Source organism: Petaurus breviceps, unplaced genomic scaffold (assembly GCF_028583685.1).
Source record: "Petaurus breviceps papuanus isolate PSGF00001 unplaced genomic scaffold, PetGlider_PUasm1.0 126, whole genome shotgun sequence".
Lineage (NCBI taxonomy): Eukaryota > Metazoa > Chordata > Mammalia > Diprotodontia > Petauridae > Petaurus > Petaurus breviceps.
Window position 1 is genome coordinate 55308924 of NW_027185655.1, and position 26765 is coordinate 55335688.

At 39.5% G+C, this 26765-nt stretch overlaps 1 protein-coding gene across 8 annotated transcripts in view; it reads right to left on the reverse strand.

Moving 5' to 3' along the window:
- Positions 1 to 1192: 1192 nt before the first annotated feature.
- Positions 1193 to 26765, reverse strand: part of STOX2 (storkhead box 2) — a 317208-nt gene continuing 291635 nt past the window's right edge. For 7 of the 8 annotated variants that reach the window (XM_069096409.1, XM_069096417.1, XM_069096464.1 and 4 more), the window contains 2 exons: positions 21952 to 24199; positions 1193 to 7871 (listed from right to left, as the gene is read on the reverse strand). In XM_069096409.1, the coding sequence (XP_068952510.1) occupies positions 7679 to 7871; positions 21952 to 24199 (2441 nt within the window). In that variant the 3' untranslated portion in view covers positions 1193 to 7678. Of the gene's footprint in view, positions 7872 to 21583; positions 21636 to 21951; positions 24200 to 26765 lie in introns of all 8 variants that reach the window. The other variant, XM_069096427.1, reaches the window with a different exon arrangement.

Consider the following 26765-nt stretch of genomic DNA (forward strand, 5'->3'; position numbering starts at 1 on the left):
GTGGGCTGTCTTGCAGAGGGGTGTGTTGGGAGAGCTTGTCAATAATGCTGATGTCACTCTGCCATCTTGGCCCTTACTTTCCACCTCACCCTTAATTATTGCTTTAAAAGCTCTTCAGAAAATGGCTCCATCATCATATCTGCCTAGTCATATATAGTATTTGACTTAAAAAAATAACCTGAACCAACTTCATTATTTAAATATTTTCTTAAGGCTCCCAGTCCCATCTTTCACCCTCTCCTCTTCCTTCTTGGGTTTATTTAATCTGGCCAATATACACAGAACAGTCCTTACTGCTCCTGCCATGCCACATGGAAGAGGTCATAACCTCTTCCAAAAACATTCTGCCAAGTCCAAATAACCTGTATTTTCAACACCTACTAAAATATTTGGGACAATGGAATTGTTGAAATAAGCATATGTATATGTGAGTGTACTTGTGTGTACTTTTCTAGCCACTTTCAAGTTGGCAAAGTGCTTTATATATTACCTCATTTGATCCTCACAACCATCCTATGAAGTGGGTACTATTAGTATCCCCATTTTATAGATGAGGAAACTGAGGTGGAATGAAGTTGAAAGTGATGCACCCAGGGTCATATAACTAAGAAGTGTCCAAGGCAGGATTTAAATTCAGGTCTTCCTGACTCCAAGCAAAGCACTCTACCCACTGTGCTTCTATGTGTATGTATGTGTATATGCACATATATCATACATAATACTGCATGTGTACAAAGACACACAGAGTCCCTCTAATGACTACTGCTTTGAAAGGGTTATCACCCATCTGCTCTGTCTGGTTTTTAAATGTTAGATATTATTTCATAGTCATATCTCAAATTAAGAGTTCAATTCTAGGTTACTTTCTTAGCTTCACTAATGTTCAGATTCAAATTGATTTAAATATTCAAATATTTTCAAGAATTCTTAGAAAAATCGCTAACTTGGAGTATTTAGTTTCTCACTCCTTTTCTCCATCTCTTTTTTCCTTTCCCTCTTCCTGTTTTAGAAGACTAAAATTACTCATAAAAGAATTCTCTCCCTCCCCCTTCTCTTCTCTAAGATGCAACATCCAGTCCTACTAAATATTTCTGAGATGTGTTCTGAGATCAGCTGTCAAAAACTGTCTCAATTTAGGGGACAAATAACTGGCATCACCTAAAATGTTTTCTCTCAAATAAAAAAAATCCACTTAGACATATAACCAAATGTTATTTAATATCTTAAAAAGTAACACGATCCAAAATGGATATTTCACACGACACTACATAAACAACATGAACACAATATTACCATGTGGAGGGACTTTCAAATATAGACTTACAAAAATCCCTGTCCTTTTTTTTCCTTTTAAGTTATTATACTAAGCATGACAAGTAATCATCATTTACAATATGGTACACAGACACAATAAAAACCATGTTACAAATGTGCTGTTATAAATCAGTAACATTAGGGAAGACATTTCATGAGCTGTAATTATTTCATATGAAATACTATACAATATAAACAGAACATCCATCTTGGATGACCTTTACAGCAACCAGAGACCAAGTAAATTTTTAAAAATTTTTTTTCAGTGCAAACACATTTATTCAAGGCAGTCTTGGCTGCAAAACTCCCTTCTAACATACAGTAAATCCCACTTGCGTTTCTTAACTCATTTAACCTAATGCAACAGTCACATTCAGTCACTCAGGGAAAGATACCTGCAGAATTATGATCCCTTAAAGTTAGTATTTAAACTGAAGTCTCATCTCTAAAGTAAAAGCTATGCCGACTACTCTAAGGACCTTCTTTATAGCTGTCATACTTACATGGAGGTGACCTTAGGGTGGCTCTATCCCCTAACCCAGCATGTGTGCACAATACTGCACATTAGTCTGCCCTTCCAATGTGGAAACATGTGGCGGTGTATCAGCATCTAGGTGGAGATGGAAGGGGCGACAGGACACGGGGGGACAGGAAGGGGAGGATTTGTCGAGTGTGCACTTCAATGATTCTTTCACCTAACTGCAAAGGATGGATGTAAATCAGGTGAGATCTTCACAAGATCCCAGATTTGGTACCTCTTTTTGGTGGGAGCAGTAAAGGAACAGGGGCAATGAGGTCAGCCCTTGGAATGGGGAGGTAAGGGCATGAGTGGAATTAATCTGGAATTCCATGGTTTCCTCACCTCCTCCAATCACCAGTTGGGAAACATCCCCTGCCTTCAGCTGGTATGGTGGTAGATGTTCATATCTGAAGCCAAAATATTAAAGCCCTGTAATGGGTGTGTATGTGTGTGTGTGTATCTATAGCTATTAGAAGAAAATTTAATTTTCAAATCTAAATCATTATTTCTAATCCACATCAGCCTTCTAGAATTCCAGTAGAATTCCAAATGACCCATGGCAATCTATACAGAAATTGTAGAGACCCAAGATTACTTAGAAAAGCTATGGCACCAGTCCATCAGGATGCTTCTGCAAAGACAACTTCAACTAATTCAGCCTAGGAGATTTCCAGTCCCTCATTCAACTATGAAAGTGGAATTTAACCATGGATTTTTTTTTTAAAAAGTGTGAAATTGAGTGAGTAACTCCTGAATCAAAATCTCCCAGAAAAACAAGAATACTGAATGCATTCTTAACACTGTAAAGCTTTCTTAAGGAAGAATGGGGAATGTCAATTGTCAGATCTTGGCCAGTTGAAAGTATTCATTTGTTCACTCAGCAAAGGCATTTGAAAATCATCTCTTTTCAGGCCAAGAGCTTACTGAACCAAAGCCAGGTGATATCTCCCAAAACCATATAGATGTCTTCAATAGACTTTAGGTTCCCCTAAACCTAACATCCAGGGAACAGCCACTTGCAGACAGAAGAGTAAATATAGGCTGTCTTCTGTTAGCAGGCAAGATGGTACTGGAGGTGGTCAGCAAAGGGAATGCTGTGCTCCTAAGGGTGATAGCACATTGGACAGCGCTGTCAACTGGCCAATTTGAATTTGAGGAGCATGGAGCTTGTTAAGGCTGTTTTTTCTCTCCTGTTTTAAAGAACAAGGCTAACCAGACCATCTCTCTTCAGTAACCCAAATCTTCCAAAAGAATGGGCAGAAATGGGTTGAGCTAATTCTCCTTTGTGCCCAACAGCCCCATAAAAAAGTACTTGATAAAGTTTTTAATTAAAAGATGTATTCAGCACCTTCTACTGCCGAGAGCAGCCTTGTTCCTGAAGAATGTCATTGTGGCATAGAAGATGCAGAAATTTAATATAAAAATCATAGATGAGGAAGTACGTCTAGAACTACCATTGGTTCAAATGGGATATTTGGGGAGGGGCATCAATTAATTTGTCTGCAGTTTTGCCTCACATTCTATAAGCCAAGGGGATGATATCAAATTCATAAAAAACCCTGAAATTTCTAAGTAAAAATGGATGATGTAAAGTGTTATTTATTTTCTCTTTATTGACACTTGACAATAATAAATTGACATTTATTATTCCCTTTATAGGGAGGGCAAAAAAGCATTCCATTTAGTGCTTTTTTTCATGATGGCCTATCAATCCAATGGAAAAGAGATAATCAATAATCGATAGCTGCCCCTGAGAGTGTTCTCAAGTCTCACTATCTGATCATTCTTTTCCCAAATAGGTGTTATAAGAAAGAGCACCCACTATTTTTTGTTTAGCATTAGTGAATCTGAATGTCTTGGAAGCACTTTGAGATCCAAGGGGAACTGTGTGCAAAATGTATCGATTGTTATTTTTAGTAGACTCCAAATGCTGCCTTTGTGAGACACATCAGGAAAAGTGTTATGATTATGAGCAATATTTCTATAATTTAAGTTAAAAACTTTATTTTCAAGTACACTTTGTGGTAAGAAGTGGTTTACCCCTCAGGTAGATTTTTTCCTTTTTACATCTGCTGTGCCAAACTGAAAGGGGAATGCTAATTCACAGTTCCTCCCTCAATACTGTCTGTGGGAAAAAAAAAAAATTCTTTTAAATGCTGGTTATGAAAAAGAGGGATGTACAGCTTAGCTTTTGATTTCTGGACTTTAGAACAAAAACCCAAATCTCAAAGTTTCAAAGCACAGGAAGAAGGATGGTTTGTTCTTTCCCCCCTGCAGCTACCTCCCTTTTGGCTCTTTTGTTCATTTCTTGATAGAATGGCACCCCCTTCTTAATCTACTCATTAAGGTACCCTGAGATGTGCACAATATAGAAAATGGCGTATTATGCATGGTCTTGCACAAAAAAAGTGAACAGCTGAGAAAGGGAGAGTGGAAGGAGGGGAGAGGAAAGGAGAAACAGACAAAGAATGAGACATATAGTGAGAATGGAATGTAGAACACAGCTCTCTCAAGTAAAGTGAAAATTTGACTTGATATGTTAGCATGCAAGTGAAGGCAGATTGGGGCCCAAAGTGCTTCAGAGTTGGCAGTTCAAATATCTGGTGTGTATTCTTTGCCTTATAAAACCTAAAATTCGAATAGGTGCAAATAGCCTGCTAAATCACACTTACCAACTATCTACCAGGAAAAAAAAATTTAGCAGGGATGGGGAAAAGAGACAAAAATTGTAAATGTTCTCTTGATATGAACAACTAAAAAACACCCAAGTGAGCTTTCTTGAGGAGAAATACAAAGATTGAATCTGAAAAACCAAATGCAGTAAACAAAAGGAATCATGGAAATGAGAGGGAAATGGTGCCTTTTAACACAAGTGTCAACACACTGAGAGAATATTGTGACCCGATGCTTCAGAAAGTTTAAACCTTGCTTTGTATAATACCCTTGAACACACTGCTGCCATTTCATTGAATTCATGGAGGTAGTTATATGTGAAAATAAAAATTACCATAAAGTAATATGTTGTATTATAATAATACATATTAAATGTGCAAAATACTGACAGATGTGTTGACCTTTTAAAAGTTGAACACACAGAGAGATTCAACCTAACTCAGTTCTGTAAACCTTTCAGTCGATATACAAAAAGAGAAGACCAGATAAGAAACCATAACAGAAAGCTCTAATCTCATGGAAGGAGTATGATGGTATCAGAAACTCTTGGAGAGAAGCCCAAGCATTTGGTCACCAAGAACCTCTAGTCAGAACGGCCTTAAGATACCATTGTAAATACATTTTTCCAAGAGTAAAAATCAAATACAGATGAGAATGTTTCTATTTGAAACTCCTGTTTACATTCCATTTTTTAAAAAGTCTATAATTTCAATACTAATAAATGCTGGTCTATGAGAGTTTTTTGAAATCATATACACCACTTATCTGGCAGAGAGTGTATAGGTTTCATTCAACTTCTTGTCTAATGCTTGACAAATTTTTATTTTAAAAAGTTTCTCTTAAATAAGTGATTTTTTTTCTTTTCTGTTCATATACTATCTGATTTTTACAGTGGCTATTTTCAGATGACCAACTAGCAGTTAACATAGCATTCCAATGTTTCTATTCCTTATGAATCACAATAGCATGATATAAACGTCAAAGTATGTGGTTTTTTAAAAATGAATTTGTGTGGAAAATTTAGTAACCGTATGGTATACAACTCCCCAAAGAAATGGACTCTGGAGTCTATTAGATACATTATCATTCCTTCTGAACATATTTAAACAATGAGGCAAACGATGCATTTCTGAGCAGACATGGCATGCCATAGAGGAAATAAGGCATGAGGGTGAAGGCCCACTGGTTTAGTAGTCTACTCAGAAATGCCAGGGAATGTCTGACTGCAACATAAAAAGGAATTCTCAACACCAAAAATAAGGAATTTGACCCATGTGCCTCTTCAGTATCTGGAAAAGAATTAGAAAGTCCCCAAGTGTTTCAAGTTCTAAAGTAATTTGGAAGGGTTTAGGGAGGGGGGAGGGAATCTATAAATTGCAAACAACCATAAAATATAAGACTGCACAGATTTCTGTGATTCCTGGCGATTCAAATTATGATATTAAGACAGAATTGTTTTACAAAATGCTATACCTGATAACAAAATCTGAGATGAAATTTCAATTTACATTTACAATTAATTGTGTAATTCATTAATACCTGGCTAGCCAAAACCAAATGAACCCATCACTAAGAGAATCTTCACGCTGTTATATATCACTGCCTTGCATCTCACATTGTCTTTTTTTTAATATATCTACATATTTCATTTGCTGTGCCAATAAAAATATAGGGACTTTCAAATACCAACTTATTTTGAAGATTGAACATTTGGTATCTTTGCAATAATCCCTAAGCTGTGGAAAGGCATTTTTAATGCCTTAAACTAGAAACCAAAACAAAACATTAACAAACCATTTGTGGGAACAATATATGGGCTAATGCTATCTATAAGCCTATCTAAGAGGGACTCCTGAAAGTTGGTACAATGTATCTGTAAACATTACTCTGGCATAGTTCATATATGCATAATTATTCTGGGAAATTTTAGGGGAGTACAAATTATGTATATGCCACACCTGTAGAATGAGGGCCTCCTGCTATTAATCCCATGGGCACAATTCTATTTCCATTCAAATCGTATTTTTATATGTCCACAAACATCTTTCCAGGAATCAAAGGCCTGAATTTCAACTCTCCCTAAATTTGCTCTTTCATATAACCACTAAAGATTATTTTCCACAGCCTAATTTAGGCATTCTATTTAAAACTACATAAAATAGAATTATGTCCTTCCATTAGAAAGAAATAAACTCCTCAGGCCACACTCTTCATTTGTATCACAAAGAAATTGCTTTTCATTTAAACAAATTCGTTATTTCCTCTATTATATTAAACTAGGAACATCATCAGTATCACAAGAATAAAATGACCTCCCTAAGATGCATGATTTAATACTTAGAAAAAAAATTCCACGTTACCTCTCCCATCACTTAGTGCTCTCTTGCTAAGTAAGCCAAGTTGGTAATTCCCCCTTCTTTTGTCCACTTCAAATTCAAAGGCCTATGTTCCTGTTTGTAGTTATGGAAGGTAAAGAATCAGACAAGCATCTGATATTTATTCACCAAAACAAAACAAAACACACCCATTAATTCAAAAACAATCCCTTCTGACTCACTTCCAAGGGCTCCTGCAAAAAGTGTGTCATGAGAACTCACAGTGAAAATGATGGGTGTCTAAATAATTCACAGACAGAGAAGGGCTGAGGTCCTTTCTAGTAGTGTTTGGCATTGTGTTTCCTCAAGGGGACCTGTGCCTTTTATGCTTTCTGTGGTGGCTTAACTTGGGGGAAATAAGTATCAAGGATCAGTTCTGTGGCACCGTTCAACCATGGACTAGGAGTATTATCACACATCTGTGGCATTTGTAAATTGAATTAGCAACCGTATGACACCAAAAAATGCAGCTAACATCTACATTGGCTAGACTCTGACCTATGTGCTCAGTTATGATCAATTAAGCAAAAGTATACACATTACCCCTACTGGGCTAGTCTGTTGCTACAGAGCCATAAACGTGAAAAACAATACTTGGAAATTAAGATTTTTTTTTGTTTTTGTTTTTGTTTGTTTTTTTTGTTTTTTTGTCCTAGCCTACTTAGCGGCACAGTTTGAGTGAACACCAAAACTGTGGTGGAGATGCTTGTCTTCCCAAAGATGTAAACATCAGTCCCAATGTCGTAAACTTCGCCATACAGGATGAGACAGAAGATTGAAGGAGGCAGAATGACTATCACACACTAGTAACAGAAGCTTGCAAGCAATTGGGTTTCGGCAACTTCTCGGCTTCATTCGCGGAGGGGTCTGTACTTGTGCGAAAGCTGAATGTTGGAGCAGTGCCTATGTGCGCAGGGCTCAGGGTTGGGTTTTGACGGCGGTTACTTTCAACAATGCTGGAAGTGTTAGAAGCCAGGCTCTCACGGGTACTGGAGGAATAAAATGAGAAAAAAAAAGTTTTCACATAAATAATTACATATCGAGTGCCAGAGGAAGAGAGAATGATGTATTTAATGGACTTCCTCTGTTGGTTCGTAATGTCAGATCAATAAACTACCCCAACTTGATTACTCACATATGTGTCTTCAAAATGGATTCCAGAAGTTTTCACGAGTCAACATGTTATAATACTAGCACGTTAAATGGGCTAAGGGATTTCATATGGCTGAACACAGTTGGATTTTTTTTTTTTACTCAAGGAAACGACTTCAAGATGTCACGTGCTAGACAGACATCAGATGGATTTTTTTTTTAAACATACATACACACACAGAAATATACATGCATAATGCCTTCATTTCAGGCTGGTATGTAAAGAAGTAAATACCATCAAATTGGGATCCTCAATGCACTCCAAAAAGTACATTTTTAGTCTGATCTTTGGGTCAAATTTTAGCCCTTATAAGTTCAAATACTTAAAAAAAAATTCGTAATATGAATGAGGTACTTATTCCCACCATGGACACAGATATAATGAACACAAGAGATAATCTTTCTTTCTGTGACCTAGAATTCACCACCCTGCATGGTAGCCCATCTTCTGATGATGCCCTTCCCCTCCATAGATCTAGGCTCTGCCTTGGAGGGAGGCCATGAAGTCCCCATTGCTTGGTATGTACTCAAAGTCATTCTACTTGGTAGGACCTGACTAAATGGCATAGCCCCTAAATTCATGCCAAGGCTCCAGGAGAAAATGTTACTTGAAATTAGTTCAAATGTTGTTAAGGCAAATAACATTTGGTTTTTTTCCATTCAGTTGTGGGGCATATATTTATTCTTTCCTTCCTTTTTCCTTGGAGGATTCTATGTGCTAAAAATGTTTTAACAGCTTTACTCAATTTCTTGGTTAATTACTCTAAGAGGGCTAAGACAATTAGTGAAAATTTGTTGGGACTTTACCAAAAATCAAAACCCACTCAGTTTAGTGTTGAGGGCAGCATTGCTTAGTGGGTTCCTGTATTTTCAAGCCATGAAAAGCTATAAGTTTTTCAGTATGGTGAGAGAGGGTCTCCACCCCATCATACAGATGGATTTAGTATTTGCTAAAGTGAAAAACAAAGGAAAAAACTAACATTTTCTGGACACATTGGTGGATCCATTGTATATAGTACATGTTGAAAAAGCTTTCAAGCTCCACCATCATCCTCGACATGAGATAGCACATAAAACTTATCTAATAAAACTGAGATTGGTTAAAATGTCACTTCCGTCTGTGAGCTGTTCAAATCCCATGCTGACAATGTTCTCAGCCTCCCTGTGGCTCCTGACCACACAAGATTCTTGTGTAACCTTGGCCACATCTATGTAAGGATCCTTAACTGTCTGGGGCTCCCTAGGTAAGATTCCTTCTCCCACTGTTTCCCTACAATCCAGTGTTCCCAGAATTTTTCTGTGAGGAACAAAGGGAGAACATTAGATTAAAGAAGCTTATGTGCTGTCCATGTGAAAAACACCTCTTGGTCCAAATGCAGAAGGTCCCTTCAAAAGTTGGAGTCTAAAGAGATAAGCCAAACTCTTTATTTTTTGCTGCTAATAACCTGAAGCCAGGGTTTAAAATCAGTTAGCGTAAATATCTGGACAGGCAGAATAGCCTTACATCAAAGATTCTTAGCCTTTCTTGTTTGGATCCCTTCTCAGAATAATGGTTTTGAATAATTAAACAGGAAATGCTAAATTTCCATTACAAGTTGCTGAAAATAAATTTGTTTTGCCATCTGAGTTTTGGACCCCCTAAAATTTGTCAATGGACCCTTCTTGGGGTCCTGTGAATCCCAGTTTAAGGACTTGGTGTTTCTCTCCTTTTCTTTTTGGAGGGCAAATGGGGTTAAGTGACTTGCCCAAGGTCACAGGACTAGTTTTTTTTGTTAAGTGTTTGAGACTGGATTTCAACTTAGATACTCCTGACTCCAGGGCTGGTGCTCTATTCACTGCACCACCTAGCTGCCCCAAGTTTCTCTCCTTTTCAAAAGAAATGTGAGCAGATTCCACTTTCCCCATGGAGAGAGTAGTAGCGTATTCACAAAGCCTACGGACTACACTTTGTGCCTACTTTGCTCTCTGCAAACCATTTTAGCCACATCAGTCATCACATGGAAAGATGGGGGTATGCTAATATGTTTAACAACTAGCTGTACAAAAATAAAAATGTACATGAGACACGCTTCAAAGTTTCATTCACAGTATTAGCATTTTCCACATCACTAAGTTTAGACACTCAACAAAGCAATACATCAAGCCCTGATTTGTAGTATTTGCCAATTTCTGAGGTATAACTGTTGACACTGAAAATTTAACAATCAGCACTCACAAATGCTTATGAGTTGGATCTAGTACAATCCTGCTGAGAATCAGAGAAAGGAGAAGTCCCTTTCCTAAAGAAAGCTTTATGAAATAGGGATACTAAACATGTTGTTTTCTGCTATTGTTTTTCAGTGTATATAGAATAGGGTTTCTTTGCACAGAGCAGGCATTCAGTAAATCCTGAATAAGTGCTAAATTTGATATACCTAGATACTCTCCCTTTATCCTTTGTTTGCAGTTTTCTTCTTGTTCTCTACCCATTACTACTTTTGAACTGCTAAAATCAGAAAATTTTGGCACATCAGAGACAGATGTGGTCTTAAAGGAAATCATTTAGTCCAACTAACTCCCTAATATACAGATAAAGAAACCTAGGGAAGGAAGTGACCTGTTCAAGATTTAATAATTGGGGTCAAAGCCAGGACAAGCTATTAAGTCTCTTGACTCATAATCTGGTGTGCAGGTCAATACAGAATGCTCTACTATTAAAAAAGTATTTACTAATTAAACTTTCTATAGGGCAGGTAGAACTCAAATATTTTCAACGATTTTTGTACCAAGGATCCTGATGAAACAGACTGATGAAATCTGTGTGGATTTTTTCTCAGAAAAAGTATAAGATCATTTATTAAAGGCAGCTAAGTTGCACAGTGGAGAGAGCATGATGCCTGTAGTCAAGAAGACCCAAGTTCAAATCCAGCCTCAGATAAAATTACCTGTATGACCCTGGGTAAGTCACTTAACCTCTGCCTGTCTATTTCCTCCTCTGTAAAATGGAGATAATACTAGTGCCTACCTCCTTGGGTGTTTATGGTGTGGTAAGGCGCTAGATTATATAAATGATAGCTATTACTATCGTTATCACTACTAAGAAAACCAATTATAATTAAAAACAAAATCAAGTTTATGGACTCCAAATTAAGAAGCCATGCCCTAGAGGGAAGATGATGCAGGAGTTGAAACTTTACTATTCTATGCTTCTGTTGAGGCTGATAAATTTAATGAAGTCTAAATGATCATTCTAAACAGGTAGAATGGTATCAAATAGATTTATCTAATCACCTTCTGTATGCCTGATTCAGTCAAAGACTGGCAACAAAAGACCCTCTCTTTGACACTTCCTCCAAAGCAGCATTGAAACCCACTTCTCAGATTTCCCCAGGGTTGGCAATTAGTCAAGAGCAGGCAGCCTAGCAGAATGGGTGGGGGGAGGAGGGGAACAAGCAACATGCTAGAGTGGAAAATGCACTGGCCTTAATATCAGAAGACCTGGGTTCAAATCTCCATCCTGACTCTTGCAGATAATTCAGCCTCATATTTAACTTCAACTGTCTCATTTGTAAACAAGAGTCGATTAAAAAAAATAGTTGCCCTATCTATCTCAAAGAATGTGTTTTGAGGAACAAAATGTGGTAATGTGTACATAAATGTCTGCTATTACTATTAGGGGGAAATGAGGGGAGGAAAAGCTTTGTGTTGCCATGGGCTCCTGTCCCTGAAAATCTCTAATGTTTTTGACCGCATCCACAACCAAGTCCACTGTGGTAACAGGAGAAAAGGAGAAGAAGAAAAGTTCTATACTTTCATTAAGGGAACTTTTGCTATTGTCTCTGCTTCTAACTGTTCCAAGAAATAAGGAAGGAAGACTAGAAACTAAGAGAAAAATGACATTTCAGTACTATGAATCCCATAAAGGAAGGAATGAAACAAGCCTTTATTAAGTACCTTCTATATGCCAAGCTCTGTGCTAAGCTTTAGAAATGTCATTTAAACCTCACGACAACCCTGCAAGGAAGGTGCTATTATAAGCCTCATTTTACATTTGAGGTAACTGAGGCAAGCAGAGGTTAAATGACTTGTCCAGGGCCACATAGCTAACAAGCATTGAGGCAGGACTTAAACATGGGTCCTTCCTTATTCCAGGTTCAGTGCTCTGCTTTGAGCAGCAGAGGGGAGGGGAAGGGAAAACTTAAGCCTCCCATCCTTGGCCCTCTCCTCAGGACCCTATCTAGTCTCAGCCCCCTCTTTCCTAGAGCCTCTATCCCCACTCCATGCTCCTCTGCTCAGACTCCCATTCTCCCAGAACAAGGAAGAACACCTGAGTAACTCAGAATCTTTCACTGCTGGCACTCCAATCGTGGAGACATATTCCTGCAATCCCACATCGGAACTCTGAATGTTTTCCCCATAAAAACATTAATTCCCAAGGCGATTGAGTATTATTTACAGAAGATTTATATTCAAGGTATGTTGTAGGTTAAATAAGATACATTTGGGGGACTTGGCATGAGAAAGTAACTACCTTGTAGTATAGCATCATTTTTCTGGGGAAATGCATTCCAAGTAATAATAAAAGAATCAACAATAATAGATGCTCATTTTTACATATGGCTGTAAGGTTGCAAAGTGCTTAAATCTCTGTAATTATCTCCTTTGTATCTCACACGAATCCTATGAGAAAGGTGCTGTTGTAATCCCCATTTTACTAATGAGAAAACTGAGGGAGGGTCTGAACTTAGGTCTTCCTGATTTCCAGTCCATATGCCCCAGCTGCTTAGATTTATTAAGACCCTCCTGTATGCCACACACTAAGCTAAATGACGGAGATGAAAAAAAGACTAAATCAAAACATCCCCTACTTTCCAAAGTACTTCTATTCTATCAGGAGAAACCACACACAAATATGAAATAGGCTAATTACATTGAAGGTCATTTCAGAAGGGGAAGGTGGCATCCGAGCTGCTCTTTTAAAGAAGAGGGAGATTGTAAGAGGCAGGGGCTGGGGAAGGAGGGCATTGCGGGAAGGCAGGCAAATGAAAAGAGGACAGTGATGGAAGCAAAGATCTTTTGAAACACAAACTAAGTTTGGGGGGAACTATGTACACGGTTCATTTAATATTTAAAAATTTTAGGAATAGTAATCAGGGTAATATCTAACAAACAGAAAATATACCCAAAGTGATGGAGATGTATAATGCATTTTCATTTTTCTAATCTGTGCTTTATAATTTCATATAAAGGGTCTTCAATGGAAAAAATAGACAATTCAATCACTTTCATTACATTGTCTTTCTACCACCCCCATAATCTTAATCATTTTCTTTGTGTTGAATAAATAATATATAAGTACATATACTTCATATTATATATAAAGATTTAAGTGAAAAGTAAATAAAAGTACCCACCCTGCTTAAAAATAAGCTTACTTGGGATATAATAATAAATAAATAATAATATAATAATAAATAACGCCCTCTTAATGAGTCAAAATGATGATACTTAAACATTATATTTTTAAAATATTTTTAAAACTATCTACATTTGCCACCTTTGAAATCCTCAGATTCTCTTTGGTGATATTTAAGACTTCCACTGAAGTCTTGCATCAGGATCCCATCACTGAATGGATGTGACCCTGGATTCTCAAAGTGTATGATAATGGCGGTCAGATTCTAGTTCCTCCACCCTCCTTCTTCCCCAGACCAACCCTTCTACTGGCACCCATCCTTCATCAGTCCCCTTTTATCTCCTTCCAGATTGCCCTCTCCAAATTCTGTCTCAGAGACACACACCAGTTGTATGACCCTGGGCAAATCACATCACCTGTCTGCCTCAGTTTCCTCAAGTAAAATAGGGACCACATCACCTACCTCCCAGGGTTGTTGTGAGGATCAAATTAAGTAATATTTAAATATTATTTATAAATATATTGTAGATATTATTTATATAATTTTATAAAAGATGCTATATAAATACTAATTTATTTTATTAATTTTCCATTCTACCTGTTAAAGAGCCCTCAAATATCTTTTATTGACAACATATATTTTTATATTTATTTTTTTTAAAGAAATCGAAGTTAAGTAACTTGCTCAAGGTTACACGGCCAGTTATTTCTGGGTGTGGTGCCGAGTATAGGAGCCCAGATTTGATCCCCAGGTCATCCCGACACTGGAGCCGGTGCTCTTACTCGCTGAGCCACCTGGCCGCCCCTAAGCAATTGGGGTTCAGTAACTTGCTCAAGGTTACACAGCCAGGTGTTTCTAGGTGGGTGCTAAGTGTCTGAGCCTGGGATTTGATCTCCAGGTCATCCCGACACTGGAGCTGGTGTTCTTACTCATTGTGCTACCTGGCTGCCCATATTTTTATATTTATTAATAGACATACATGCTGTTTCTCCCAACAGAACATTAAACTCAAGGGTGGAAACTGTTTTGTTTTGGTGTTAGCATTTCTAAGAGCTAGTACACAGTGCCTGGTACATAGTAGGTGCTTAATGGATGTCTGCTGACTCGGTACCCTCACCTCGAAAGGCTCTAAGCACCAGCCAAATGACAGGTTGTATGTAAGTGGAGTATCAGCTTATCACCACAGGGTGATAAATGTTTTTGGCCACAGCAGCTCACAAAGGTCAAAGACGTGGGGGAGACAAACCGTGTTCTGTGCTAGTGAAAGGAAGCGTGCCACCACAACCTTACCAAAGACATCACTAATTCTCAAAGTATAGATATTAGGCATGAGTACTAGTAAAGAATCTCTGGATTTGGAGAGAGAATGGACCTTGCTTTTGGCTCAGACTTCAGTATCTTCTACGAAACCTGAAAATCAGAGCTATGAGATAGCCAAAATATCATATGGCAATTCCACTCTAGCTCAATGCTGGCGGGCTGCCACCCACTGTACTGGGCTCTGTGTCACTTCTGAAGATCAATGCATAGCAGCAGAAAGTATAACAACAGCGGCCCTCCGTTCCCTAGGATTTGGAGTGTATCCATCTCCTAATTTGCTTTTCCTGGGTCCTGAGAAAAAGTGAGCAGACACTTCTGAGGTGTCTGCTTTCCTATTCTTACCGCATCAGGGGATCAGGCATTCCTGGAGTAAGGCAAACATTTGGCTTGAGAAAAAGGCAAGTACATGGTCGATACTACTAGGGATTTAGACCATTAATGGAAAAGTTGTGAAGGCTATATACGAGATAGCCAGCTCTATAACTGCCAAATTGTTTCATCAAAATAGACAGAGGCTTTAAAGGCATCCGCTATGATCTATTATAATGCATCATCAGATTTCTTGCAAGTGAAAATTCAGGGCTTTGCAAATAAGTTGAAAACTAATTTTTGAGAAAATAGGTTTTTGTACATGTGAACCCTCAAAGGATTTCACTGTCATAACCTCCTTGAGGACCTATTTAATTTTGTCTCACAGAACATTAACAAGGGCATATCACATTATGGAGTTTCTTTTTCCTTTAAAGTAGTAAACTACTCAGGAGGTTACTGGGGTTTTCCTTTAATAAATTTGCTTTTTCATTTTGGGGCAAGGGGGTGGGGTGGTAGGGAGGATGATGATGTCTTTTATAAATCATCTTTTTCAGATGCCTTATTTTTTAATCAAAAGTAGTTATTCTATTTTATTTTACAGTTAGTACCCAATTGATAAAAATAATGAATTCCATAAAGTGCCTGCATTTATTTGAATTTGCACTATTTGAAGTTACAGTTATGTAAGATATGGATAATTGGTTCGAGCTTAGTGAAAATATGCAGTACAAATTTGAATAGTGTGGCCTCTATTAACATTAATTAGGATGTAACTGTATTAAAGATATCTGGGCTATAAAAAAGGACTATTATTTGGAGTAAGCAAAGAGGTTAATGGACTTGCCTATCCTTGCCACATGGGGAAGGATGAGATTTGACCCTTCATTTTTCACCAGGATTGACTCTAGACTTCTCTATCAAGACCCCAGCCAGAAATTGGGTAATCAAGGTGACCTCATATCACGGATGGTCCTTCTGAGACCTAGAATAGACTAGGCTATTATTTTCCACCTGGCTGTACTCCTGGCTTTCTAGAGAATGATGGATCACACACCCTAGGAATTTTTCAGATCACACTGGCCCTGGAACTCATACTTCCTTCAGTACCATCTGCCCATGGGGCCACTCTCCTTCTCTGAGGGCAATAGAGACCTGACCTTTCAGAATCTCCATTTAAGGAGAGGACCCAGGTCAGTCTTCCCTTTATTTCCCATATAATTGCCTTCCTGGACTTCATCATGTTCCTGCACTATCTACCTTCTTACCCAGCCTTCTCTCCTTTTTGGTTCCATTTTGTTGTCTTCTCCCATTAGATTATAAGTTCCTTGAGGGCAGGGACTCCTTTTGCCTTTCTTTGTACCCCCATTAGCACAATGCCTGGTACATAGAAGGGAATGTGTGCAAAGAACTAAGTAGTTATATGGCTAGGCATGTTATGTGTTAGTCACCGTGCCAAATGCTTTGCAAATATTTCATTTGATCCTAAGAACAACCCTGCAAGGTTAAGTGCTATTATTATTTCCATTTTTCAGTTGAGGAAACTTAGACAAACAGAGACCCTGAAGAATCTGAGGCCATATTTGAACTCAGGTCTTCCTGACTCCAGGCTCAGCACTCTATTCACTGTTTACTAACTGACCAAAATCTTCTGACTTCAAATGCAATATCCTTTTCCATGTACCATACTTGTCTTATAGGATAATTCATTGCCCTGTGGTTTAGGCAATGAGTGAAAAGGGTTAACAAGCCTTCAACATCTACTGGGATCAGGATACCAAGTTTTAAGAAGATACTCCATTTAGGGGCTGAATAATAGGTTGTCTGTACAATTTATATTTTCCTCATCCTATACTGGTGTTATTTTCAATGAAAACAGACTGAGGTATGGGGGAAATCAATCATCTTTCCTGCTGGGTAGAACCACTTGAAGTATTAATCCTGTTTGTAATATCCAAAATGATTACTCTGAGCAAGAAACCATGAAAAGAAACAAGGACCACGCAGAAACAGGAGCTGTAAGAACACTTCTCCAATTAAAGTTCCTGTTTCTATATTACATGTCAAACACAACCCTGATCATTCCAAAAGTCTCTAGGACTAAAGAACCTGGTCTATATGGTTTTGCTCAAGATGCTGACAAACGTTCACACTTCACTGAACTAGGTGTGTTTGTAATATGTCAAATACCTTAGCTATGCTTGAGTTTAGTACGGTATTGCCAGAAATATCTCTGGCACCTTTTGTTATTTGTGCCTTTGGGGACTGTAGCTATGAGAAATGACATGGTAAAGTGGACAGAGAGCTGGCGTTGAAGCCAGAGGGACCTGGGTCCCAATCTAACCTCTGACACACATAGGCTGTGTTGACCCTAGATAAAGTCACAGAACCTCTCAGTGCTCTAAGCAATGTTCTGAGACTACAAATTGCAGACAGAGTTCCAACCTTGGCAGAGGGATAATACTCACCTGTGAGTTCTCTATACAGCAATTAAATCACCAGTCTAGTCCCAGGACCCATATTTAAGCTATTTTCTTGCCTCAGTTTTAGAGGTTATTATCTTAATGTATTTGTCATTCTTTTTTTTTCTCTAAGCAATTGGGGTTAAGTAACTTGCTCAAGGTTACACGGCCAATTATTTCTGGGTGTGGTGCTAAATATCTGAGCCCGGATTCGATCCCAGGTCACCCCAACTCTGGGGCCAGTGCTCTTACTCGCTGTGCTACCTGACCGCCCCATATTTGTCATTCTTAACAGAGTGTCAGCTCTGGAGGATAGGGGCTGTTTTAATTTTATCTCTGCACCTAGCATGGTGTCTTGACTGTCATTTACTAGTATCAGATATCATCCTTCACTAACACCCTCCTCCAATGAATCATTGAAGTGTAGAGGTAAATCTGGTCTCACAAAAATTCATCTTTCTGAATTCAAATCAGGCTTCAGATACTAGCTGTGTGACCCTGGGCAAGTCACTTAACCCTGTTTGCTTCAGTTTCCCCATCGGTAAAATGAACTGGAGGAGAAAATGGCGACATTCCAGTATTTCTCTTTTTTTGCCTTTTTTTTTTGGAGGGGGGAATAAGGTAGGGCAATTGGGGTTAAGTGACTTGCCCAAGGTCACATGGCTAGTAAGTGTTAAGTGTCTGAGGCCGGATTTGAACTCAGGGACCTCACAAAGGTTACAATGTTCATGTCAGAAGAAGGTTCTCTAACTCCAGAGCCAATGCCCTTTCCACTACATCAAACTGTAGATGAAAACAGGGCAAATAATTTTATTATTTCAAAAACTTACACAACAGAGCAAGGTTCAAAGACCCTAAATTATTAAAGTTCAGGAAGGGTTGCATTAGCTCTTTGACTGCATTATTAAAATGAGATTTTAGAATTAATTTTTTATAAAGAAAAGCCAAGAAAATAATCATGGAAAGGGCGGCTAGGTGGTGCAGTGAATAGAGCACCGACACTGGAGTCAGGAGGATCTGAGTTCAAATCCGGCCTCAGACACTTAACACAAAAACTAGCTGTGTGACTTTGGGCAAGTCACTTGACCCCAACTGCCCTCAAAAAAAAAAAGAAAAGAAAAGAATCATGGAAGCAGCAAAGGGACACGAGAGATTTACTGCTGTTCTTTGGAGTAGGCAAGACCCAAGTATAACCCTGCCTCAGACACTTAAAACCTGTGTGAGCAAGTCACTCCCTTGGCTTCAGTTTGCCATCTGTAAAATGGGAACAATAAGAATACCTACCTTATAATTGCGAGGGTCAAATATGCTAGCATGTAGAAAGTGCTTTGCAGAGTTTAAAGTGCTATATAAATCCCAGCTATTTATGCAGATGTGTATAAAAAGCATATTCTTTGATTTCTATTATATCAAAATATTAACTTTTAAGCACAGCTGTGTTTTTTTTTAAAGAAAAACCCATTCCCTTCTCCCCACCCAATCCAAAACCAAAATGTATATTCCATACTAATGATAACATGAATAATATTGCTGGAAACAATGGCTCCAGTGTTCTTACTTCTTTACCCAAGATAAAAGGTCCCTAACCATGTATGACAAGTGGAAATGTGAGATGAATTACATGTGGAAAAGACCCCCAATTGCTCCCCAGTGCCGATGTCTTTTAGACCACACCCTGCTAGCTTTCTCTTCATGGCAGGGATGCTGGGGAAATGCCTTGTGAGTAGCAATGAAAATGGTTTTGTGAAAAAAAGGTAGAGAAAAAGTCCTGTAGATGAAGATACTATGCAGTAGAAGACTTCAGGTGACTAGCCAGGCATTTCTTCCAGGGACAGTTTTCAAGTTTGACTAAGGATTAAAGGTTTAATTTCTCTGGGATCCACTGCTACCAGAATTCAAAAGAAGAGTAGGCTAGGAAAGGAAAAGAGAGAAAGATGCAGAAGAGGAGCGGGCGAAAAAATCAGCATTACATTAGGAAAAAGGAATTTAACCAAAAAAGAAGCTTCCTAGGAAACGACGAACCGGCTGCTGAAAATGATTTTTTAGAAGGCCTAAAACTGGACAAAGGAAGTCTGTGATTCCCAAGTCCGGTTTTGTGACACTCCAGGGCTTCCAAGGCATTTACAAAGATGGAATGAGAGTCTCAAAATTAGGATTATTGCCCAATTCTGTTCTAAAAAATAAACCATGCCATATAGGGCTCTACCCAGGTAACAGTCAAAATGTGAAGTTATCAGGAAATGAGGAGTTGGTTTCAACCTCCAAGAGAGTGGGAAATCAGCTTAAGAAATGGTTGACATCTCAACAGTATTTCTGCAATCTAAGAGTCACCAATCGGGATTAGAAAGTAGAATGAAAATAAGAGCCCCAGGTCACCTGGGCACAAAGAAGAGGTCGCAAAGGAGGCAAGCTAAGCAGCTCTTCTCTGGCTTTGTGGTCCCATCACTCACCCCTACCCTGCTTTGGACATGGTCTTTCAGCCTCTTCTTCTTGACTGGGCAGAGATTGGGTTTAGTATATAGTTTGGCACAGAAAGGATACTGAGACCTGGATTTAAATCCTGGCTCCAAAGCTTGCTAACTACATAGCCTTGGGTAAAGTCAATTAACTTCTCTTGGCCTCGATTTCTATTTTGTTTTATTTTGTTTTGCTTTGCTTTTTGGAGGGGGGAAGGCAGGGCAATCTGGGTTAAGTGACTTGCCCAAGGTCACACAGCTAGTAAGTATCTGAGGCCAGATTTGAACTCAGGTCCTCCTGACTCCAGGGCCAGTGTCCTATTCACTGTGCCACCTTGCAGTCCCCCTCAATTTCTTCATCCAAGAATTGGGCAAAAAAAACCAAACTTGCTGTCTCACTGAGTGGTGGTAAGGAAAAGCACTTTGTAAATCTTAAAGTCCTACAGAAATTGGAAGAGAAGTTATCATATTGTAAATTTTTTTCAATTTTCCTAAAAAGTATGGGACTGTTATCTAGAGAAATAGTGTCCCAAAAGTCTTAGTGTACTTTTAAGCTTTCTTAATGACTTTTGGAACACTGTATATAAATAGTTTGGGATTATTTGGAACACTGTATATAAATAGTTTGGGATTATCAATTCTATAGAAGCAGTAAGAACACTTAAATTAAACAGAATATTAATACTATTTAGTCAGAGACAATGCAATATAGAAGACAGAGAACCAGCCTCCAATTCAAGGAGACCTGTTCTCAACATAGTTCTCAACTATGACACATACTGGATGTTTGATTGGGCGAGCAACTTACGTCTCCATACCATGGGAACCTCTCCCAAGACTTCCTTATCTTAGGCAGTTAAATTCTATTATTTAAGAAAGATCAAAGTTAGCAACCTCTCCTTTCTTGAACCTTCTATCTTTTGGAAAATGGCTGCAGATCTGCATTGTAGAAGACACTTCTTCACCAGAAGTGCCTTGTATCAATTAAATCACTGGACGAATTGGTTGGGACAAATATGAACTGCCATTTACACAGATTTTTAAGGTTTGCAAAGTGCTTCACAAAAAATTCCCATGCCTTCCCCTTTATGCACTGTGTCAAGTCCCATCAAAAAAAGGGGGGATCCAAATTTACATATATATATTTTTTATATATGTATATATACACACACACATATGTATGTATGTACGTATACATATAAAGAAGGAACTTGATATTTCCCTAAGTCCTACAATCACTTAAAGGAACCTCTGGGAAGGAAGGGAAGTTCCTCTTCCCACAGTGTTTCCTGGCAAAACTACAGAAGGGAGAATAACAGTAAAGGCATGTGGGTGGTAGGAGAAGACAGCATGGCAGAGAGGGAGTGTGGTAGCAGCAGCTAGTTTTGCCGTCTAAAAAGAGATGCCTATCTGATTGGTTTGTGTGTCTTTATCTTTGTGGGTTGGGGTGTATGGGCTGCGTGGGAATTAGCCCTCACTTTCTGAACTTTGGTGATGCTTCATCAGAGGAAGAAAACCCTTGCTGATGTCAGAAACTCTCAGTTAAAACACTCTAGATTAGGTCATCGTAGACAAGCTTTGGTCTGAGGGGAAGGAGCCAACCCACCAGTCCAGATTGGTGATCTCTACAGCTGCAGAAACATTGTTTTTTTCAATTCCTGAAAAAGAAGTCAGAAACAGGTTGTTAACAAAACAGTTCCACTGCTCTGAATCCTCACTCAAAGAACTGATCCTGGAAAAGCATCTACATATTGATTGACATAAGACATTACAGTCCTTGAGGGCAGTGGGTATCTTTTATCTCTGTTTGCATCCCCAGGGCTTAACACAGTAACCTGGCACACAGTAGGTGCCTAATAAATGCAATGATTGTTTATTGACTGACAGTGGCTAAATTACTGAAAGGTAAGTGTGTATATAGAAAAATACACACACACACACACACACACACACTTCAATACAGATATTTCTTACCGTGGTGAATTAAATCCACTGTCCACAGTAATACTGCTACTGTCCATGCTGTCCAGCCGGGCAGAATGTGTCGCTCTCTGGCTGCTGCTGTTATCATTTTCCTTTGGGGCAAGGAGAGTGAGGTTCTTCTCAAACTTTCTCTGTAGGTCTCTTTCTTTTTCCCGCTCCAGCAGCCACTGAATGGTCCCCACGTCATCCCGATTTTTCTCCTCCTCCGCGTTCTTGTGTGCCCCTTCCTCAGAGTCGTCATCGTCGGAGACATTGTAGTAATCGAAGGAAGCTTCCTGGTTCCCACCAGCTTCCTGCTGTCGTTGGGAAAGGGGCACAGCTTGGCTGACGGAGGCCACCAGAGACTGTTCTAGGATCTCACAGCGGCCAGGCAAAGCATCGGGAGATGACTGTGGGTGAGCTTTCAGCAAGGACACGGTTGGCTTATGATAATTATTCATGGACAGGGCGCTATGGAGCGGTTTGAAGAGTGTGTCTTTGCTGAATATCTTATCTAGGCTGATCGACTCTGTGCCGTGGTGGGGGATCAGTCGTCCATTGGCAACGGGGTCCGTGGCTGGACCAGAAATTGCTGCCAAGCCTCCCCCTGGCCCTTTGGGCGACTCCTCTTTGTGCACCACGGGTTCTCTGGTGGGGTGCTGGGGCTGCCTCTCAGAAGAGGAAAGTTTTTTCATCCCATCAGTCAAGGTCAGAGTGTCAGCATTGTCTTTGTTCTTCCCCAAAGGTGAGGGAGCAGTGAGGACCGTCTCACTGGAGGTGTTACATTGAAAGTAGTCATCCATGGAAGCTTTGGTTGGACAGGCATTGAGTTCATTATAAGATGGCAAACTCTCTGGGGGTTTGCTTTGTTCCGAAAGGCTACAAGAATTGGGGGGTTCAATGCTGCCACTGACAACTTCAGGTATGCACACCTCTTTATAGTTTGTGGATGAAATGTGAGCCCTTTGGTGATTGACAGTCTGTGTAGGCCTTAAAGTACTATCATCAGTATAAGACTGGCTAAGCGTCGGGTCATCTTGGCTACACGCTTCAGCGATGTCTTCAGTTGTCCCTAAGGAAGCAGCACCGAGAGGGCCTTTGGAATTATCCATTGACCTGGACCTCTCCTTGGCTTTATTGGACCTTTCATTCCTGGACCTTCGATCCTGGGTATGGCTGTGACTTCGATGGACCTTCGAGTGAGAACTTCCCCGGGAAGGCTCAGGAAAAGGCATCTCGGTCCTCCTCTTCGCCAGTTCGCCAGACACATCCCATTCCGGCGTCATGGGAAAATGAGGCTCAATCATGCTAGGGTGGCTGTGTGTGATGAAATGATCCCCTTTGTGTTCAACGATGAAGCAGCCCTCCCGCGGTGACCGCGTCAGAGGGTCGTTCAGGTCATAGTCTCTGTCTGCCGTGATATCGAGATGAGAACCATCCGAAGGGTCCCCTCCTTTGGACCCCCGCGTCTTGCTGTGGGAACGAGCTTTCCCGTGGGTTTTCCGATGGTTCCTGCTCTTCTTGCTCCTCCCGCTGTGGTGGGCGGACGACCCGGTTTTGCTTCTCTGAGCCTTTTCTTCATCAAGCTTCTTCATTAGTGCAGTATGCCTCATGACGTTTTCCACGGTCAGATCTGGGTTAATGCGCCTGATAATCTCCATTTCTACCTCTCTGGGGATTGTGGTGGGCGTCTCCTCATCTCTTAGAGGCCATTCCTCTGGGGGAAACTGTGCAGAAAAATTAGTTAGTTGTTTTGTCTTGTCTTTCTTAAAACTTAGCCTAAACAACTTCAGCCCAAACTTTTTGGACTGTTTTTCACTGTCTTTAGGTTTTGAAAGCGTTTCTGTCTTATAAGAAAAATTTACAGTACTTTTACTTTTTTCAGTGGGTGGCAATTGGCATAGTGAAGGGGGGCAGTCCTTGGCGGCTTTTCTTTGCAGCGTAGATGCATGCATGCTGTGTATGTCTTCTCTACAACAGTGGCAAGAGTCGCAGTGGTTTTTGGGTAATGTTCTGTCCCTGACACAGCCCGAGGTGGAAGGTGTGATGGTTCCTGGCTGTGGAGAGGTACACTGAGTCCTGTCAGGTATCCTCTCATCCAAATGATACCATTTACTATTAGTTCTTATGAGGGAAGGAGTAATAAAATAAGTCTGTGGGGTCACAATAAAATAGCCATCTGGAGTGGGATAGATTTTCCTCTCTCGAACCAACATGCTGAGCGTGTGCCGGAGGATTTCTTGGCTTGGAGTTGGAACACCTGAAACCAAAGTGATACACAGATGAGAAGTGACTGGCCACCCCTGGCCCTTTCCAATAGCCTCCTACTTCCTTCCATCCTTCCATCCATCCTTCCTTCCTTCCATCCTTTCATCCATCCACCCACCCATCCATCCATCCATCCCTCCATCCATCCATACATGCCTCCTCACAAATAGAGGAAATATGTTAAAGAGAAACCACTACATATCAACTGAATAGGAACTGGTTGAAAAATTAATCCGAAATTGACTATCAAGCATGCTAATGAATATTTTTAAAGTGCTACAGGTATCCATAACAACAGTGCTCATTACATAATGCCAAATAAGAAACATGTTACATTATGAGTACCATGCTAATGTTTACCCATCAGGAAGCAATTGGGGCATTTTTACAGTGGGAGAAAACTCAGCAGGACTATTGTACAGACAATATACAAGAAGTGAAAATATGGTTCTAGATTTTAAAGGGATGATTTTTTTTTTAAAGCAATCGGGGTTAAGTAACTTGTTCAAGGTTACATGGCCAGTTATTTCTGGGTGTGGTTGCTAAGTGTCTGAGCCCAGATTTGATCCCCAGGTCATCCTGACACTGGAGCTGGTGCTCTTATTTGCTGTGCTACCTGGCTGCCCCTAAGCAATTGAGGTTAAGTAACTTGCTCAAGGTTACATGGCCAGGTGTTTCTGGGTGGGTAATAAGTGTCTAAGCCCGGATTCGATCCACACATCATCCCGTCACTGGAGCCGGTGCTCTTACTTGCTGTGCTACCTGGCCGCCCAGAAAGGGATCATTTTTATACACACATACACAATGTTAGATCTAGGAAATGACCTTAAAGGTCATCTTGTCTCATACACCCATCTTCTAATCATCCATCAGCATTAAATTCACTTATTCCAATTCTTGGTTCCATGTTGTTTCTGGCTACGCCACGTTGCCTTTATCACCATCACCATCTTTAAGAATTATTGTAAAGAATCCTACTTACCACTGAGGCATTGGTGGCTAGAACCTCCCAGAGCAGTAGTGTCAACATCGAATAGAAAAAAAAAATGAATAGAAATGGGGGCCACGAAATGGTATATCATTATTCCTGCTGGGCAAATACCAACTAGGAAAACCACATATTAACATTATTTGTGTTCTATCATATTTTTTATTTATTTTGTTAAATTGTTTTTGTTAGACATTTCCCAATTTTTAAAAATCTAATTTGAGTGTTGTAGGCCTTGGTTTTGGCACCTTTGTCCATGTAAAAGAAATATTAACTAAACATTCACTACGTGCAAAGCACTAACGGTCTTATTGTGCTTTTAGGATGCAATGCAGCATAGAATAAATAAAAGGAACTACATTAAAATTGCAGAAAGTATTCATTTGATTATATCATCAGAATCTGGCAGTTATTAAGTAGGTCTGGGTCCTCAGAGGCATTTGCCTTCTTGACACATAATGCTGATGAATAAAAATTTCTAATGGAAGCCTCTGACTACATCATTCCCCTGCTCAAAGACCTTCAATAGTGCCTCTTTTTTTCAGCCTATCTTTCCTGTCTTATTGCTTTTTAAAATCTCTCTCCTATTCTCCTGTAGCCCAAACCAATAAGACTACTTGCAATTTTTTTAGCGCTACCTGGTCTTCTAATCTCTGCATCTTGGCTCATTTCAGTTCTTAAATCTAGTATACCCTCTCCCCAAGACATTCTCTGCCTGTTAAAACCCTTCCCACATTTCTTTTCCCCCGGAATTAATTTCATTTTTTCCCAATTTTCCTCTCCTTCCCATGCAACCATCTCCTGTTAAGCAATAATATAAAGAAAAATGAAAGTCCCATAAACAAATGTACACATTCACATCAAAATTCCTATTGACTGTGTGCAAAAAACTATGTCTTATTTTACATTTAAAGTCTGTCACTTCTCTGGCAGGAGTAAAAAGCACGCTTCTTCATGTGTCCTGTGGAATTGAGGTTTGTCACTACATTAAACACAGTACTCAAGTCTTTCAAAATAGCTTTTCTTCATAATGTTGCTCTCCTTGTATAAACTGTTCTTCTAGTATTGTTCACTTCACTCTGCCTAAGTCCATAGAAGCTTTCCCCATTTCCCCTGGAACTCTGCATTTTGTCATTTTTAAGGTTTAATGATAATGTTCCATTATATTCATATACCAAAGACTGTTGAACCATGCCCCAAGAAGTGAGCATCCCTTTAAGTCTCCAGGGGGGGTTATCATAAAAAGAGTTATTATAAATATTTTTGTGCATAAGGGTCCTTTTCTGTTGATCTCTCTTGGTGTATATGTCTACTTCTGGTATTATTACTGGGTCAAAGGGTATGCATATTCTGGTGAGGTTTTTTTTTTGGGGGGGGGTCCTAATTCCAAATGGCTGGACCAATATAGAGCTCCACCAAAAGTGCTCCTGGCACAGTCTGAGTCAAAGAACATTATTTTAGTTCAAAACCAAAGATAACCTACTGGAACAGAGGAGACATTACATAGAACACACACACACACACACACACACACACACCACACACACACACCACACACACACACACCACA